General features: G+C 30.4%; 1 protein-coding gene across 1 annotated transcript; it reads left to right on the top strand.

Annotated features, from left to right (window-relative positions):
- The first annotated feature begins 2,024 nt into the window (after window positions 1-2,024).
- On the top strand, window positions 2,025-3,645 carry LOC107905085 (homeobox-leucine zipper protein ATHB-6). Its single transcript, XM_016831657.2, has 3 exons — window positions 2,025-2,446; window positions 2,539-2,912; window positions 3,004-3,645. The coding sequence occupies exons 1-3, from the start codon at window positions 2,386-2,388 to the stop codon at window positions 3,400-3,402; spliced, it is 834 nt and encodes a 277-aa protein (XP_016687146.1). The 5' UTR covers window positions 2,025-2,385; the 3' UTR covers window positions 3,403-3,645.
- Window positions 3,646-17,714: the final 14,069 nt, after the last annotated feature.

Genomic DNA, 17,714 nt, shown 5'->3' on the forward strand with positions numbered 1-17,714 from the left:
CATTTAGCTAAGCAAAGCTCCTTTCAGAAAAATACACTGATAAACAAAGTTCCTAGAAATGCCATGTGAACAGATACACTTCTTAAATTGATGGTGGAGTGATCATCAATTTGAGATTTGGACTGCAACTGCTAAGATCCTGGCATTGCCATGATCCTCCCCTTGGAGCTGAAATAAAGTGATATGTAATGTGCCCACAAAAAAGTTGTTTATCCCATTGCTTATTTTTGGCTCCTAAATTGGATACCCTGGAATCAATGAAGATCTTTGAGAAGTATGCATCCACCATACACTGTTTTTAACTAAGTTGTTCAGCTTTAAGCTTTTTAGGACTGATAGCAATGGTGGTGGCTGGTGAGGGGGTATTGATTTTGAGCTTGACTACCGACCTGTTTCAAACTTTACATGTGTCAAATTCTCAAATTAGCTGTTATTTACTACTACAGAAAGGTCGGTGACCATTGACATTTTTCTTTTCTTCATCTTTGAAATAGTTTTTAAAAAAAGCTTAATTATTAGTGTATTAGCTTCTTTTAATAAGTCGACATATAAAGTAGATGATGCATCTTTTTTTCATTTTTGGGAGCTTGGAAACTTGTTGCAAATATAAAATCCAAAACGGCCTGCAAACCAAAATGAAATTCTTTTAAATAACCAACAAGCTATTGATTGAGGTAATAGCAGTCTTATCTGAGAATACAAGTACTCTTATTAAAAAGACTCTTTAAAGAAGAGGACTGTTCCACAAGGCAAGTTGTTTCTTGCACAAGTTGTTCATGAAGTAATTAGGTCTTTTAAGAAACAAAAAAGAAAATGTTGTTTCATAAATCAAGAAAGACAAAAATTGTGAAAACCCTTACTGAAAACATGATTTAGGAACGTTGTAGGAAGGTTCAACATATACATAAATAATTATTCACCTTCACAACATGCAAGGCAAAACAAAAGCAAAGCAATGATGGGTTTGAAAGACATTACAAAAGTCAGGACTCCTTTTAAGGAAAAGAAGATAAAGAAAACCATATAAATTAGTGCAGCATCCGTACAAACCGATGAGACGAAAATCCCAGAATCCAAAATCCAATGGGACATTGACACCTTTGAAAGTAGGAGGGGGCGGCTACCCCCATCTAAAGCCCTCCAATCTCCTTACAATTACTTATTTCTTTCATGGCTCTATAAGGAAATGCAGATTAAATAAGTCATCAATCCATTATTATTACTAACAAAATAATAATTCTAATGCAATTTATGCTATTATTTTGAAAAAACAAAAATATAATTATTGTTACTAATAAATAATAATTCCTTCATTTTTATACACAAGAATATGATATTGGAAGCCAGGTTTGGGTTGCTATAGAGTCCACTGCTTACACTTGTGTAGTGTAATGGTTCACCATGAAAGCCGAGACAAGTGTATGTTGCAACTTGCAGACAATCAGATTACATGTTGTCCAAAATAGATAATAATAGAAGAAGCAGTAGCCTCCACATTTAAGGCTTGGCAGCTAGTTTATGCAAAACCAGATAGCCACATGTTAATTCAATGGATTTTTAGATTTGATTTCTTATGGGGCAGTTTAGTCTTATTTACTTACTATTCCCTTTTCTTTTACGGGAGAATAATAAAAATTACCAATGATCCAATTCATTTTGCAATGTTGGATGTGGCAAAATGACAACCTTACATATACAGACACATACATATATACATATATATATTTGTAGGCTATATTATTTATGTGCCTGCATTTTTGCCAAGAATAAGTTACAAACTAACTCCCATGTGCAGTTGATCACTTATGATGGGCTCTATCATGGATGTTTATGTAGCCATTTATAGATAAAAAAAACTAAAATGGTCCATAAAAACAAGTGAAATTCACAACCTTTTTTAAATAAAAATAAAGAAAAAGGACGAAATTTTCCAACTAGATGTCAAAATTTTCAAATCACTTCACCAATTCACATCAACTCAATGCCTTTATATAACAGCTCTCAAAGGAGCAGGCTCCTTTCAGAATTCTCTCTCTGTCTCTAAATACTGTAGTTTAACTTTAATTAAGAAAGAGGTTTTTTTTTTATTTTTGAAAGTTTGTTCCTTGTAATTCTCTATAAATTCTTAGCAGGCCAATGATTTAGCCTTCATTTCTTTCTTCCAAGTACTTGCAGTTGAGAAGTGAGGATCATTAAAAGAAAGAAACATCTCTGTCTCTCTCTTTTGTACAAACATATTGTTGTCAGCTTTCAGTGGCTCAATATATAGTATTGTTTGTAAATTAGGGCCTCCCCAAATTAAGAGACCAAAAACAGCAAACCTGCTTGAAACTTGAACCCTCCATCACCAACACAAAAAACAGAGTTCCTTTAATCACCTAAATCATGAAGCAGCTCACTTGTTCAGGTTCCCTGGATGCTTTGAATCCCATCTTTCCACCAAAAGGTAACACAAAAAGCATTCAATCATTACTCAAATACATACATTCTTCAATATAACTTGTTACTGAGTTGAAATTGTTGGTTTGGTTTATCTAGAGGAGAAGAATTCAAAGAAGAAGCAAATTTATAGCAGGGAGTTCCAGGCGATGTTAGATGGGTTAGAAGAAGAAGACAGCTTGGAAGAAGCTGATCAAACTACAGAGAAGAAAAGACGATTATCCATGAATCAAGTTAAGGCCTTGGAGAAGAATTTCGAATTGGAAAACAAGTTAGAGCCAGAGAGGAAGGTGAAATTAGCTGAAGAATTAGGGCTTCAGCCGAGACAAGTAGCTATTTGGTTCCAAAACCGCCGTGCTCGTTGGAAGACTAAGCAGCTGGAGAAAGACTATGGTGTCCTTAAAGCCAATTATAGTGCTCTTAAGCTTGACTACAACAATCTTGAACAAGAGAAACAAGCTTTAACTGCAGAGGTATAGAAATAGATTATTTATTAAAATCCCATCTTTTTAACAAGTTAAATTTCTTGAAGCTTAATATGATTTTTTGGGTGCTAAATTGCAGTTGAGGGAACTGAAAGCTAAGCTAGAAGAGAATTCAGAGAGCAGCCACTCTGTTAAAGAAGATTCTCCAAAATCTTCCCAGCAGGTCAAAGACCAAGGTTTCTTCGACAACGATGATGATTCCAACGAGATTGTCAAAGAAGAAAGCAATGGAAATGCTCAGTTACTAATTTCACCATCATCATCTTCTTCATTTCAGTTCAATGGGTATTCTTCATCTTCAGATTCATCAAATCATCTCTGGTTTCAACCATTTGACTCGAGTTTGATTCTGGGTAACATGTATCAGCCCCAGTTAGTGAAAGTGGAAGAGCAATGTGTGTTTACCACAGAGGAATCTTGCAATTTCTTCTCGGTTGATCAAGCTCCAACTCTTCAATGGTACTTCACAGGGCAGTGATAAAAAAACAATGCAGTCCCCAAAATCAGAAAGCTTTTTAAAATTCTTGCAGAAGGAATAAAAATAGCTAAAGTTTTGTGATTTATGACTCGACTAGACTCAACTAGTGTTCCTATATTGTTTTAAATTTATATATGATAATTAGTTTATGGCTTTATGCTTCAACAATGGACATTGGACATCGCTATGTCAGCTGTAAATTTATATAAATATAAATAACAAATGGAAGTAGGTATCTCAAAATGTGGCCTCTCTATAAGCTGCTAATTTCATGTCATATACGAGATTTTCTCTTCTAAATTGCATGTGCTTTAGCTTGAGTCAAGTTGCAAAAAATGAAATTTCAAGTCGTTAAACTTTTTTTCATTAATAAAATCAGCTAAAGGGTGTTAGAAAATTGAATTAGCAGCGGCACAAAAGGCCGGCCAGCCAATGTCCACATCTGATACTGGAAAAATCCAACCTTGCTGGTCCTACCAAATAGTCCCCTTTCTTTTCATTTTTGGGACAGCCGCTGATTTGACTTAAAAACCGGAAGCTCTTGAACGTAGAAATAAATAAAAGATGACCCTTTTTCAAAGTTTTTGTGATATTTTTTTTTTAAAAAAGCTGGTGGCAATGACCATTGTTAAAATACAAAATAGGACTGGCCAAAGCTGTTTTCCATTTAAGAAAGCCAAGCAAAAACCAGTCCTCGTAGGTGGTATAAAACGAAGGAGAAACCCTCTTTAGTCCAATCTTTTATGTTTTACTTTCACTTTTGTTTTTTCCCCCATGTGGTTGGTAAAAAATAGATCCTGACCCATAGCTAAACAATATTGAATGGCGAGTCTTTTGAGTTTAGGAGGGGAACATGAATGCTGAAGGATACTTAGGGTTAGTTTGGATGGGCGGTGTGTTTACCTTTGATGAGGTTAAAAACAGCGGTGGCGGTGATATTAGTTACTGTAGCGGTGAGATTGGATATTGTAGCGGTGAGATAAGAATAAAAAATGACTATTAAGGACATCATATTAGAATTGATATATAATAGAAGTTTTTAAATTATTTTACTTTTTTTAAAATTATTAAAATATGTGAATTTATAAATTAAATTAATAAAATATTAAAATGTATCTTCCAATATTTTAATGAATTATATAATTAATTTAAATTATTTATTAGATAAAATGATAATTATTTTTAATTTTTTAAAGTTAAATATTTTTTATAACAATGATAAATATTATTTTCATAAATAGTAACATTATACTTAGATCAAATTTTGAAGTATCTAAATAGATGATTTTTAATTAAAAAATATAATAACATAAGACATAACAAGTTTCATTATTACTAGAAATTTTAATTATAAATAATTTAAAATAATAAATAATTTTAATTTTTAATTATAAAAAATACTTATTAAATTTAATATGAAGATTGTATATATTAAATTAATAATATTATTTGAAATTCTTAAATAGAAAATTAGATGTAAAAGGATAAAAGAAAAAGTAAAAAGTATGGATGAAAAGGTACTTTCCATCTTTCAAATGGAGTTGCAAATTCTCACTGCATGTAGAACCTCCAGTGGCGCCACTGATACTACAGCATGATGAGAAGACTCCAGTGCGGCAATGGATAAAATCCAAACACCAATATCAGTGCGATTGATTTCAAAAAAATGGTTTAAACGCACTGAAACGGGAGATTTTTGTATCCAAAGAGAGCCTTAATTACAAACAAAGTGGCAAAGGCCCAATGGCATGAATCACAAATGTAGTATTAGACCTGGTTTATCATGTTTGATTGGAGTTGATGATTACTGTAGCTTGTTTAAGAAGAGCTTTCGGAGCTGCAATGGAACGGAGGCTCCGTGGCAAGGCTAATGCTTAGCCGTTGAGGGATGGAACATGTGGAGGAGGAGAGGACGGTCGTCCCTTTCCAGTCTTGTAGTTTGGGTGGGAAAGAGACAGACCACAAAATGCAAAAGCTGCTGCGACTCTTGGCTCCTCCAAGTCCCTTTCATGTCAGTAATGGGTCCCGTATGTCATCTATATTTGACTGTTAATGCCCCCCTATGGAATCTAGCTATAGCTTTTCCATGACGTTTGTGGCAATCCCTAGAACCCACCAAATCTTTCACCTTCCACTTTACTGTTCTGAGGTTAGGAATTTTGTTCAAGGACTGAAATAAAATTATAAAACTTCTTAGGGTTAGAAATTAAAAAATATATATTAAAAATGTTCAAATTAATTTTTTTAAAGGAGTAAAAAATATTTTTTTTTCATTTAACAAAACGGTTAAAAAACTTAAATTACATGTTTGACTAAAAGGGTTAATAATATTCTCTTTTAGTTAAATGAGACCAAAGCTCCCGCTTACGGCTTTTTTACCTAAATAATATAAAAAATAAAATTAATAACTAAAATGATATGCCCATAAGATTATTTATCAAAATGGTATGGTTTTATTGGTGTCGTCTGTCAAATTGGCAGTACTGAACTGAAATGTAATGATCTAAAGTATTCAGGGACTTGATATATAAATTTACCCTTTTGAGTGGCTGCTGAAAAAAGAGTGAAAGTGCTGCCTCACAATGCGGCGGCATCATTCCTAAAATATAGCTAATTGTCTTCTAAGCACTCCTTATTTATTATTTTATTTTTATTTCCCTTCAACTCACTACATTATGTTTAACCAAGCCCTCAACCTATTTTTATAGTTAAATAAGCTCTTAACCTATTATTTTTACTCATAAAAGCCCTTTATTTTAATTTTAAAGTAAATATATTTTACCCAAAGTAAAACTATTTGAAAAAAATATAAACTCCCTCACATTTTATTACTCTTAACTACTTTTTTGAGAGTGCTTAAATACATGATATTCTTAACTACTCTTTTGAGATTTTTTGTTACTTTTTGAGATTTTATGTTGATGTTAAAGTGTATATAATTTTTATTGCATCAACAAAAAATTAAGATAAGAGCTTGAAATTAAAAATATATTTACTTTAATATTAAAATAAAAGGGTTTTTATGAATAAAAATCGTAGGTTAAGAGCTTATTTAACTACAAAAATAGGTTGAGGGCTTGTTTAAACACAATGTAGTGAGTTGAAGGGGAATAAAAAGAAAATAATAAATAAGGAGGGCTTAGAAGACAATTAGCCACATTTAAAGTTTGGTGTCGCCACACTGTCAGACGGCACTCTTTCACTTTCTTTTCAGCAGTCACTCAAAATGGTAAATTTGCATATCAGGTCCCTTAATATTTTAGATCATTACTGTAACGACCCAATAGTTATAGGTGTCGAAAAGTGCATTTCCGAGACTCTATTACCGTAAATCGAACTCTAAATATTTATTAAAAATATTTACAAAGCTAGTTGTGTGGTTAATTAGGTTTTAGTTAGGTGAAATTGCATGAATTAAGAGTAATTAGGTAAAATGGCTAAATTGCATAAAGGGTGAAAGTTGAATTATAGATTAAAGAAAATTTTAAGTGACCAAAGAAGCAATTATGCTATTGCTTATAAATAAGGCCGCATAAGCTTTAAAACATGTGAAAACTTATTATATATATTATAAAAAAAACCTTAAATGTTAAGTAAATATATTATATTATTGTATAATAATATATTATATTATTATAATAAAACAAATAAATAAATAGAAAAAGGAAATAGAAAAAGAAAGAAAGAAACAGAGAAATAGAGAAAGCCAAAACGAAACAGGGAGAAAAAGAAAGAAAAGAAGGAAAAATTAGGGTTTCAAAGTTCCAAGCTCAATTGTTTAGTCAATTTAGTTCATTTTCTTGTAATTTTTATATTTTTAGAATTTCGGTATTAAATATTACTCGACCCATGTCAAAATTTTAGAAACTATTGAGTTTTTAAGTGTTGTTTATGTTGAATAATTTTAGTATTAGGGATTAAATTGATAGATTTTTAAGTTGGAAATGAAAAAGGATTGAATTGTAGAATAAATGATAAAATTTTTAGTAATAGGGACTAAATTATGAAAATTAAAAATTTAGGAATTTAAGTGAAAATAGGGAGTTAAATTTAGTTTAAAGTGAAATTTGTATGAAGATATAAGATTAATTGTAAAGAAATAAAGTTAGTCTCGGTTTAGGGACTAAATTGAAATTTAGGCAAATATTTTTAAAATACTTTTTTTTAATTTTAAAATATTTTTAAAATACTTTTTTTAATTTTTTTTTTAAATAAATTTTTGGTGTTTATTAAAAATAGGCTGGGCCGGGCAGGGCTCGGGCTTAGGAATTTTTTCTCGAGTCGGGCCTGGACAAAATTTCAAGCCCATATTTCAGGCCGGGCCCGACCTAGGACGCGGGCCAAAATTTTTTTCTAGGCCCGAACCGAACCCAGCTTGGCCCATGAACACCTCTAGTCTGGGGCCTGTGCCTATCACAGAATCAGTTTGGGCCTCGGCTCATTTAGATACAATCTCAAAAATACATTAAGGCCTTGGCCCATATTAGATACAGAATGCAAATACAGTAAATCAGAATCCTACCCACCAGCCTCTACACACCATCTCCGTCCAATCCTACACACCATGTGGGGATTAAATCAACCCACCCATCCCTACACACCATGCTGTACTGAAATGCGGCACATAATCAGAAGGTTGTAGTTGAGCTGCGAGATAACAGGTTTAATAGCCTTTCAAACACTTCATTCAAATATCATCAACCTACCCCAATGCAATGCAACATACAAAATATGTCATGCCATTACGCAATTAATAGTACATACATTCAGATTTCATAAGTCATGCTCGATATAGAAGCCAGACAGACAAATCACACATATAGGGGTTTAAGTAAAGCTTATCAACCCTACAGTAGGTCCACAGTCGACTTGGGCGACCCATGCAACCTTACAGAACTTTTCAAAAAAATGGGCTCACACGCCCATGTGGCCCACTCGGCCCAAATTGGCCTTGGCCACATGATCCATTTTTAATGTAACTTATGCTAGTTAATTATTCATATATGTTCTCACTAGTTACTTATATATTCCTTCAAAGTTGTCTACTTGAGTCACTGTTACTAAATTATTTATATCTCGAGCTACAAAATTCTGAATTAAGATCTACTTGATGTCTTTGAAACTAGAGTCAAATACTTTCTACCATAAATTTTCAAAATTTTTGGTTTATCCAATAAGTACAGTAAAATCTTCAAACTTACCCCTGTTCTGTTGTTTGATTGCTTCGTCCCTTCTTTGCTAAAAATTAATTATCTCTTAGTAAAAAATTTGGATGATGTTTCCATTTGTTTCTATTGAAAATAAACTCATTAATAATTTAAACATGTCAATTTTAACCCCTAATTATTTTCCTCCAATTTTTGATGATTTTCCAAAGTCAGAACAGGGAAACTCGAATTCATTCTGACCTTGTCTCACAAAGTTTGTTCTACCTCACGATTTACAATTCCATTACTTACACCGTTTCTTCTATAAGAAACTAGACTCAATAAGCTTTAATTTCATATTTTGTTCATCCTCTAATTCGATTTCCACAATTCATGGAGATTTTTCAAAGCTAGCCTACTGCTGCTGTCCAAACAACAAGCAATTTTGGCTTTTCGCCGAATCCTTTTTTGTTTTTGCGTTTCGGGTACATACCTGGTTTTGTTTGATGCTAAAACAGTCTCTGAGCATTCCAAAGCCTATAATCAAGATACTCAACATCAATTTAACGGATTTACAAGCGAATTCACAACCAAGAGCGAACAGAAACCCAACTTACCACCAACGATAACCCTCCGTTTAACTATTGTTAAGACGAGAACATTGAATTCACCAGTTCGAGCCTCCCCCTACACCCAAATTGTAGAGAAAAACATTACCACTTCAGTCACTAAGAGATTCATGACGGAAACGAAGAGAAACACTTACCGAAACTAAGCGAGCACTAACTGTGTGTGAAAACAAAGGAAAATAAATGGATTAGGGAAAAATCAAGAAGAAGAAAAAGAAGAGAAAAATGGAAAGCCTCAGAGAATTTCGGCAAGAGGAGAGGGAGAAGAATTGACGGCAGAATTTTTTTGGAAAAGAGAGTCAAAATTCGGTTATGGGAAAAAATAAAATAAAATCCCGATAACCCCCAAAATCCCTTAATCTTATCCCCTAATTCCCACTACACATCCACTACTCAGAATCTCCTTATTACACAACTCTATCCTGAAATCTGAGCAAAAAAATAATATTGTCGCCTACATAAGAATTTGAACACAAGACCTCCACCATAATAACATACCATTTAACCACTAGACCAGCAAGCCCATTCTAATGTAATTTACCCAATAATCAAATAAAAGCCTACTGAACAAGAGTAAGGCATAATTCATTCAAAATACCAAAATTTGCCCAAGCAAAGGCTCGAACTTGGGACCTCATAAACACTCACAGAACACATAACCACTAAAGTTGACAAATATTTCTATCATATTTTCACAATAATGAAATTAGAAATTTTGGAGCGTTACACTTAGGAAAAATTTAAAGTTTTACAAAAAATTCTCTAAGTACTCGGTTTAGTCCCAACTTGTTTCTAATGCATATTTTGGGTCTCAAAGGCTCATATAAGGGACATTATGATTAATTATGATAGTTTCTGATATGAATCATTTAATGATATTAAATGTCTGTATTTGATTTGTAAATCCCGGTAATGCTCCATAAACTTGTTCCGACGACAGATATGGGTTTGGAGTGTTACAATTAAATTAGAAAACATTATTCAATTAATTATAAGTTTATTCTTACGCAATTGAAAAATTAATTTTATTAGCAATAAACTTTGAAAAAAATCCCTCTCTTTCGACTCTTCTTACTTTATTCTTTCATACTCCTTCAACTATCATGGCTTCCTTTAGTAACCAAAACTAACAAACAAAACATTCACTCTCCATTTTTCTAAAAATTCAAAACCTTGAAAGAATAATGGAAAGAAAATCTTCATGTCCCTTTTTTGCATGGTTTCCTTCCATTTTCCAGATACCCACAACCTTCTTTGGTGCAAAGGTCTTGAAACTCGATGAAAACCTATATTCATTGGAGGTTATTGTAACACCCCTAAAATCATTATTTTATAAAAGTAGTATTAAGTGAGGATCATGCATAATGGATTATTCAGTAAAGTAAAATAAGAAATATAAATGATAAAAGAGAAGGTTGATGGATTTCAAAGAAAGTTGAATTAAGAAGTATATCATGATATATATTAATTTAAGGCATGGACTAAGTTGTAAAGAAGTAAAAAAATTTGTGACACAAGTGTAAATATTCAAAATATGTGAGGGTAAAGTATAAATATAGAAAATTTAAAGGACCAATCATGCAAATGTCTCAAGGTTGGAAAGGACTAAAGAGTAAAATAAATTGGTGAAAAGGATCAAATCAAATAAGAGGAGAAAATAGAGGGACTAAATTATAACTTTTCCAAAAGTGGGAATTGGCCTAAAAGTGAATATTGAAAAAATTCAAGGGTAAAATGTTCATTTCTAAATTTGGATAAATATTAGAGGTAATGATTAAGGATAAAAAGTGTTGAGAAATGATTGGTTGAAATAATTTATAATTATTTTATTATTAGATATTTTTATTAATTAATTAATGGTTACGTAATTAGAAAAAATGAAAAGAAAGTCATCTTCATCCTCTCCATCATCTCACACCACTCTTCATGTCCATTCCTTGAAATTAAGAGAGAAATCCTTGAAATTCCATTAATTTTTTTAGTAAAATCAAGCCTTCAACAATCTAGTGAATTTAGAGTTCAAGAAGAAAGAATGTATGTTCATGTTGGATGAGAGAGAAAATCAATCTAAGGCTTGAAATTCAAGAAACAAGGTAAGAATATTAAAGTTCTATCATATTCTTAAGTTTAATCTTGTTAGAAAAGTAAGGAAGTGATGTTAAAGTAGAGAGTTATCACGAAAAGTTTTATGTACATGACATGTTATAGAAGAGATAGATAGAGGAAGTGATTCAAGTGATAAAGAAAAGAGAAAAACAAGTGATTTAAGGTTGAAGATAGGTAAGGACCCTTGAATTCTCTTATTACCTAAAATGTAAATGTTATGGAATTTGTGGTAAACTAGTAAAATAAAGTGTAAAATATTTTGATATGTAAAATAAAGTATTATGATGGAAGGCTTAATTGAAGTGTAATATGGTAGTGGAATAAACATAAAGTGATGTCAATGTGAAATATTAGTAAATATTAAATTTTCATTATGCTAAGGACTAAATTGTGAACTTTATGAAATTTATAATTGAAATAAGAAAAGTGAAGTGCATACAGATTAGACATGTGAAATATGATATTATGATGAATTATTTGATTAAAGTGTTACGTGACAATGAATATTGAATTTCATGGTTAAAGGGACTAAATTGGAAAGTATGTGAAAGTTTTAAGTGTTATTATTTGAAAGTGAAAATGATGTAAAGAACACGAAATACAAGGTGTATTTTGTAATAATTTACTAAATAAAGTTATGTGATTTTTATAAATGAAATTGAAGAAGTTCAAAAGTGTAGTTAATTTGTGAAAATCATTAAATATATATTAACATGAATAAAGATCGTGGACAATCCTGAAATGGAAATGAAAAGGTAATGCTTTTGAAAATCTTAAAGTTTGAAATTATATGTTCGTGTAATGTTAAATAGTAAAGCTAAATGAAAGGAAAGAGAAAGTGTAACGAAACTGTATAATCGTGAAATAAACCATTTGTGATTGATTATGGTAAATCTGGTATCGTGAATGTCGACTAGTGTTGAACTTTTGTGGGTATGGTTGGCTTTCTATAGGAACCTGAGCGTTCCCATATTAATTGTGATATGCACTTTGGTGCTACTTTGTTTTATTTTGATATTGCACTTCAATACCCGTCCTCTCAGCACTTTTGTGCTTCGTGTATCATGATATGTTCCATGTATCCATTCGGTTCAAACATGTCTAGTAGGGGCTAAAAGTCGTGGTAAGTAAGTTCTGATAAAAAGTTCATGTTATACTGTGAAATGACAAGTAGTGAATCAAAGTATTAGTGACTTTTATTAATGTTGAATGACTCTTTTAGTAATATGACAAAATTTATAAAGTATGATAGTGGTATTATTATTGCGGAATAAACTAAGTAATTGTAAGATTTGAATTCAATGGTGTTTACTAAGCTACAATGTAGCTTAATGCGTTGTTGTTTAAAGTGTAGGTCAAAGTTTGAATTGAAGCACTCATGTGAAGTAGCGACATCAACACATCTCATCACATCACCAAGGCTTGAAAGTGAGTATGAACTTAATCTTTTGGTTTTAGATGATGGCATGTACATAGGTTTAATAATGAAGTAACGAGTGTTTAGTTGTTTTAATATTCGAGTTAATGGTGTTTTGAATACAAAATACAAGGTATTATATAGTATATATGTTTTGCTTACTATGTTGGATACAATTTTGATATGAATCAAAAGTTTTTTAAAACAGAATTTTCAGGTTTCCTATCCGAGGTCTCAAGATGTACGGAATGTCTCGAGATAGGATAACTTGGAAGCTAAAAAGCTGTAGTATCAGGATCACGTCTCAAGACATATTGAACTTTGTCTCGAGACATATGGCATATGCCCATTTTGTCTCGAGACATGCACTCATTTGTCTCGAGACAAGATAACTTTGAAGTTAAAGTTCTACAGTAACATGACACTATCTTGAGACATATAGACTTAGAATTGAAAATTTTTAGTTGAGCCAAAAGAGACTCGAAATGAGTTTGAAATGAAATTAAACTTTATTGTTAGTCTAATTAAATTCTAAAAAGGGTAGTGTGACCTTGATAAAGGTCCAAATTATAAGTATTTGATATAGAAAAGAATGTCCGGTGCTAATGTAACATTCTTGACCCGAAGGCCCGCCTAAATTGTGGGAGGGTTTGGGCAAAAATATAGGCCCAAAAAACGGGCTTGGACAAAGAAAAATGCCCGTTTAAAAAATAGGCTGGGCCTCAGGTAAGGCATTTTTTGCCCGGGCCCGGCCCGGTCCGAATTCACTAAAGGACAAAAAAAAATATGCTCTTTTTTTTAAATGTTATTTTCTTGTTGTTTTCTCCCTATTTTGCTACCATTTTACTATTATGTTGCTACTATTTTATTTGCTATTGTTTGAATATTGTATAAAACTTATTTTGTTGTTAATTTTGTTATTATTTTAAAGGCATTTGTTAATTTTGTTTTTATTTTAGAGGCATTTGCTTGTTAAATTGCATTTATCTTAGGGTCTGTTTGATTGCCAGTAAAATATTTTCCGTAAAATGATTTCGGGAAAATGTTTTACTTTTCTGTAAAATGATTTACTGGAAAATATTTTCTGGTGTTTGATTGAATCTGTGTAAAATATTTTCGGCTGTTTGGCAGATTTCCTGGAAATATTTTTCGAAAAAATTGTTTTTACATATATTGATATATATTAATAAATTTTTATATTTTAAATTATTTTTACATATATTGCAATGATTTATTTATAAGAATACTCAATTATTAAGCTACAATACTAATCGTTATAAATTGAAAAAAATTAATATCAAATAAATTATTTGTAATTGTGTTAAAAAAACAAGTATTGAATAATTAAAAAAATAAGTTACTGAAAAATCGATAAACAGAAGCAATTTTCTACCGGAAATGAAGGAAGGAATGAAGGAGGCGATAAAGAGGAGAGCACGGAAAATGTCTTACGGAAATTGAAAGGGTAAGACATTTTCCCTAAAATGTAACCCATTTCCCTTGTTTTGAAGTTCATTTTCCAAATGAAAAATGTTTTCCGCCAATCAAACGCTGAAAAAGTTGGAAATGATTTTCCGGAAAATCAATTCCTTCAATCAAACAGACCCTTAGTGTTATTTAAGTCTATATATTTTTTAAAATTTATTTTCAATTTGTTGTGAATATTTATTTTGATGTTTTTAGTATTTTTTATGTATTATATATATTTAAAAATTATATAAAAATATTATAAAAATTAATACGGGCGGGCAGGGTCGGGCCTGGGTTTTATCATTTTTATTAGGGTCGAGCCTGGGCAAAATTTTAGGCCCATTTTTTGGGCCGAGCCCGAGCCAAATAAATGGGCCTAAATCTTTAGTTGAGCCCAGCCTGGCCCATGAGCACCTCTATGTAACATTCGTTACTCAAGTTTCTTGGGTAAGGGTATTACAATTATTCTCCATTTTTTTTTGTGAAAAATAATTTTTTAATTCTTGTCTTCATTTTCGAAAAAATTTCAAGAACTTTACTTAATTTTTTTTTTTGCTCAATGAAATAACCTCATGTAAACCAAAAAAGGAAGGAAAAAAAGTGAAAAAGAATTTTTAGTAAAAGAATGTGCATTTATTTCAAATGTCATTTAATTAATCCTCATTCAAATCTGACTCCTACTTCAATTTTGACTTCTAAATTTATAACACTTCCTAACCCTAAATCGTCGTCGGAACAGGGTTACGAAGCATTACCAGACATATCAGATAATCTACAAATAATTCTTGAACAAATAATAAACTTATTATAATATAATCATAATTTCATATAAATATTTTTGTTACTAATTGACTTCATTTTATTTTTTATTTTAAAAAAAAACCTCAGTATAACCCCTTTATAAATATTTAACCTTCCCTGCAATTTCAAACTGCAACCAATTCAAAACCAATATCACAATCCATACAATTTCATATTCAAATACACCTAAACATATCTTAAACATCAACTTAGTAATTTACTAAATAAATATTCGCATATATTGTTTAAATTAATAAACTTCATTCATTCTATTTCAACTTGTTACCAAATATATCCAATATGTTACGATAATTATATTTCCATTTCATTACACCAAGTATCAAAATATTATTTTAGTATCATTTCCAACCAAAAGCATAAGACACTTTCAAGTGATCAATATAACACCTAAGTACATACCACTTTACCAAAAGAAAGATTACATCACCAAATTTTGCATTGGAGTCGGGATCGCTCTGGATGCTGAGCCGGAACCTTAATTTCTACTAACCTGCGTACGAAAACAACCGTACGCTGAGTATATCATACTCAGTGGTATTACTATAATTTAAATTATAATATAATACCAAGTAAATTAAATCATTTAACTTTAAAAATTTACCAAACTAATTCATATTTAACTTTTTTTTTTCAATATCTACAATTCATATAATAACCAGTGTCTCATCGGATAGTTCGAAGCAAAGTTGACACCCAGTGTCTCATCGGCCTAACCGAAGTAAAGTGACACTCAGTATCTCATCGAATCTATCCGAAGTAAAATAGTGACACCCAGTGTCTCATCGACTCGAGGTCGAAGTATCCCTGAACTCTTCCAATCCTATGGTATACCAACTATATCCGACTCGGCCCGACTAGTTAATAGGGTTTCCAATTCTCAATTCAAATTCACTTTCATTTCAAAATTTACTTTCAATATCAAATTCACTTTTTCATTCACTAATCAAAATTTAATTCAATACTAACACATATTTCTTATTCAATTCAATTTTCTAATTTCAATTCAATAAACTTACTTACCTCAATATTTATTTACCATAAATAAAATAAATTTAAAATTAATATTTAATAATGAATAACTTGAATTATAGTAATACATACTCGAATTTCGCGATTACTCCTCGATAACTTTTTTCTTTCCTTTCGGTGCTGATGTCTCGAGTTCTTTGTTAGCTACGAAAATTAAAATAATTTACAATCATTAATATATCACTAATTTACAATAAATACTAAATTTCTATTGAACTTTCACTTAAATTCCAATTTTAGTCCTAACTAAATTCATCTATTTTTCCATTACAATTTATATCAAATTTAACTATCAAATTTTCATCATAATTTCATAATTTCGAATTTCTTTCAACTTAGTCCCTACAACACAAAACTTATAGCCTAGTTTACAATTTAATCCTTTAATCAATTCTAATCAATAATTCTATCAAATAAACCCCTAATTCAATCATTTATTCAACACGAACCCTACTAAAAAATCTACTAATTTTCAAAATTTCAACTTAAATTTAATAATATTCAACTCTAGGACTCCAAAAACATCAAAATTATAAGAAAAGGGACTAAACTGACTTACTAAATTAAACCCCAAGCTTTAAAAACTTTATTTCTCCTTTCTTTCTTTCCCTTTTTCTTTTCTTTCTTTTTCTCCCTGTTTCGTTTCTATTCTGTTTCGTTTCTTTTTATGATTTCATTTTACTTTAGTTTAATAATTATTATTTCTTAAATATTAAGTAAATAAATATGTATTTTACAATTGTATGTATATAATTTATTACATTTGTACTTTTTATTACCATACATTTGTCAACTTATTAATTTGTTCATTAATCTAATAATATAATATCAATTAAATAATAATAACAACAACAATAATTATTATTATAATAATAAATATCTATTTAATAACAAATATAAATATTACAAATATACACATATATATTTTACATTTGTATTTTATCATCACCATCCACTTGTCATAATTTCAATTTATTTATCATATAAAAATCTTTTACTAATTAATAATAACTAATAAAGTATCTTTTCACTGACTATATATAAATAATACAAATGTACTCATTTAAATTAATACACTTGTATTTTATTTTTACCTTACACTTGCCTTTTCTTAATTTATTTCATAATATAATAAAATAATAACAATAATAACAATAATAATATATTTTATAATTAAACAATCATAAAAATCAAAGATTTTTATGCTTTTCTGTCTCATTCATTAGAATAGGCTTAATTGCCTATTTAGTCTCCCTTATCTTCTTTTAATCTATAATTAGACTTTCACACCTTATTCAATTCAGTCCTTTTTCCTAGCATCTATTAACTAAGCTAAATTTACCCAATTTGAACCTAATTAAGCACTCAACTAGACTCATGATTATTCCTAATAATTATTTACGAACTCGATTTACTAAGACGGAGGCCCTATAACTCATTTTTCCGGTGCCTGTGAATTTTGAGTCATTACAAAATTTATTTTTTCATTTTAAAAATTTTGTTCTTTTTTTCAATTTATCTTTTTATTTTTATTTTAAATTATGTACAATAATAACCTAAATGATGTCCTATTAATTTTAAAGGAAACCCTAATCTAATATTAATCTAACATTAATCTCTAATGGTAATATAATATTTATCCTAATTTTGTTGTTGACACTAAGAAGAAGAAAAAACAAAAAAATAGAAATT

This window comes from Gossypium hirsutum, chromosome D05 (genome assembly GCF_007990345.1).
Source record: "Gossypium hirsutum isolate 1008001.06 chromosome D05, Gossypium_hirsutum_v2.1, whole genome shotgun sequence".
Lineage (NCBI taxonomy): Eukaryota > Viridiplantae > Streptophyta > Magnoliopsida > Malvales > Malvaceae > Gossypium > Gossypium hirsutum.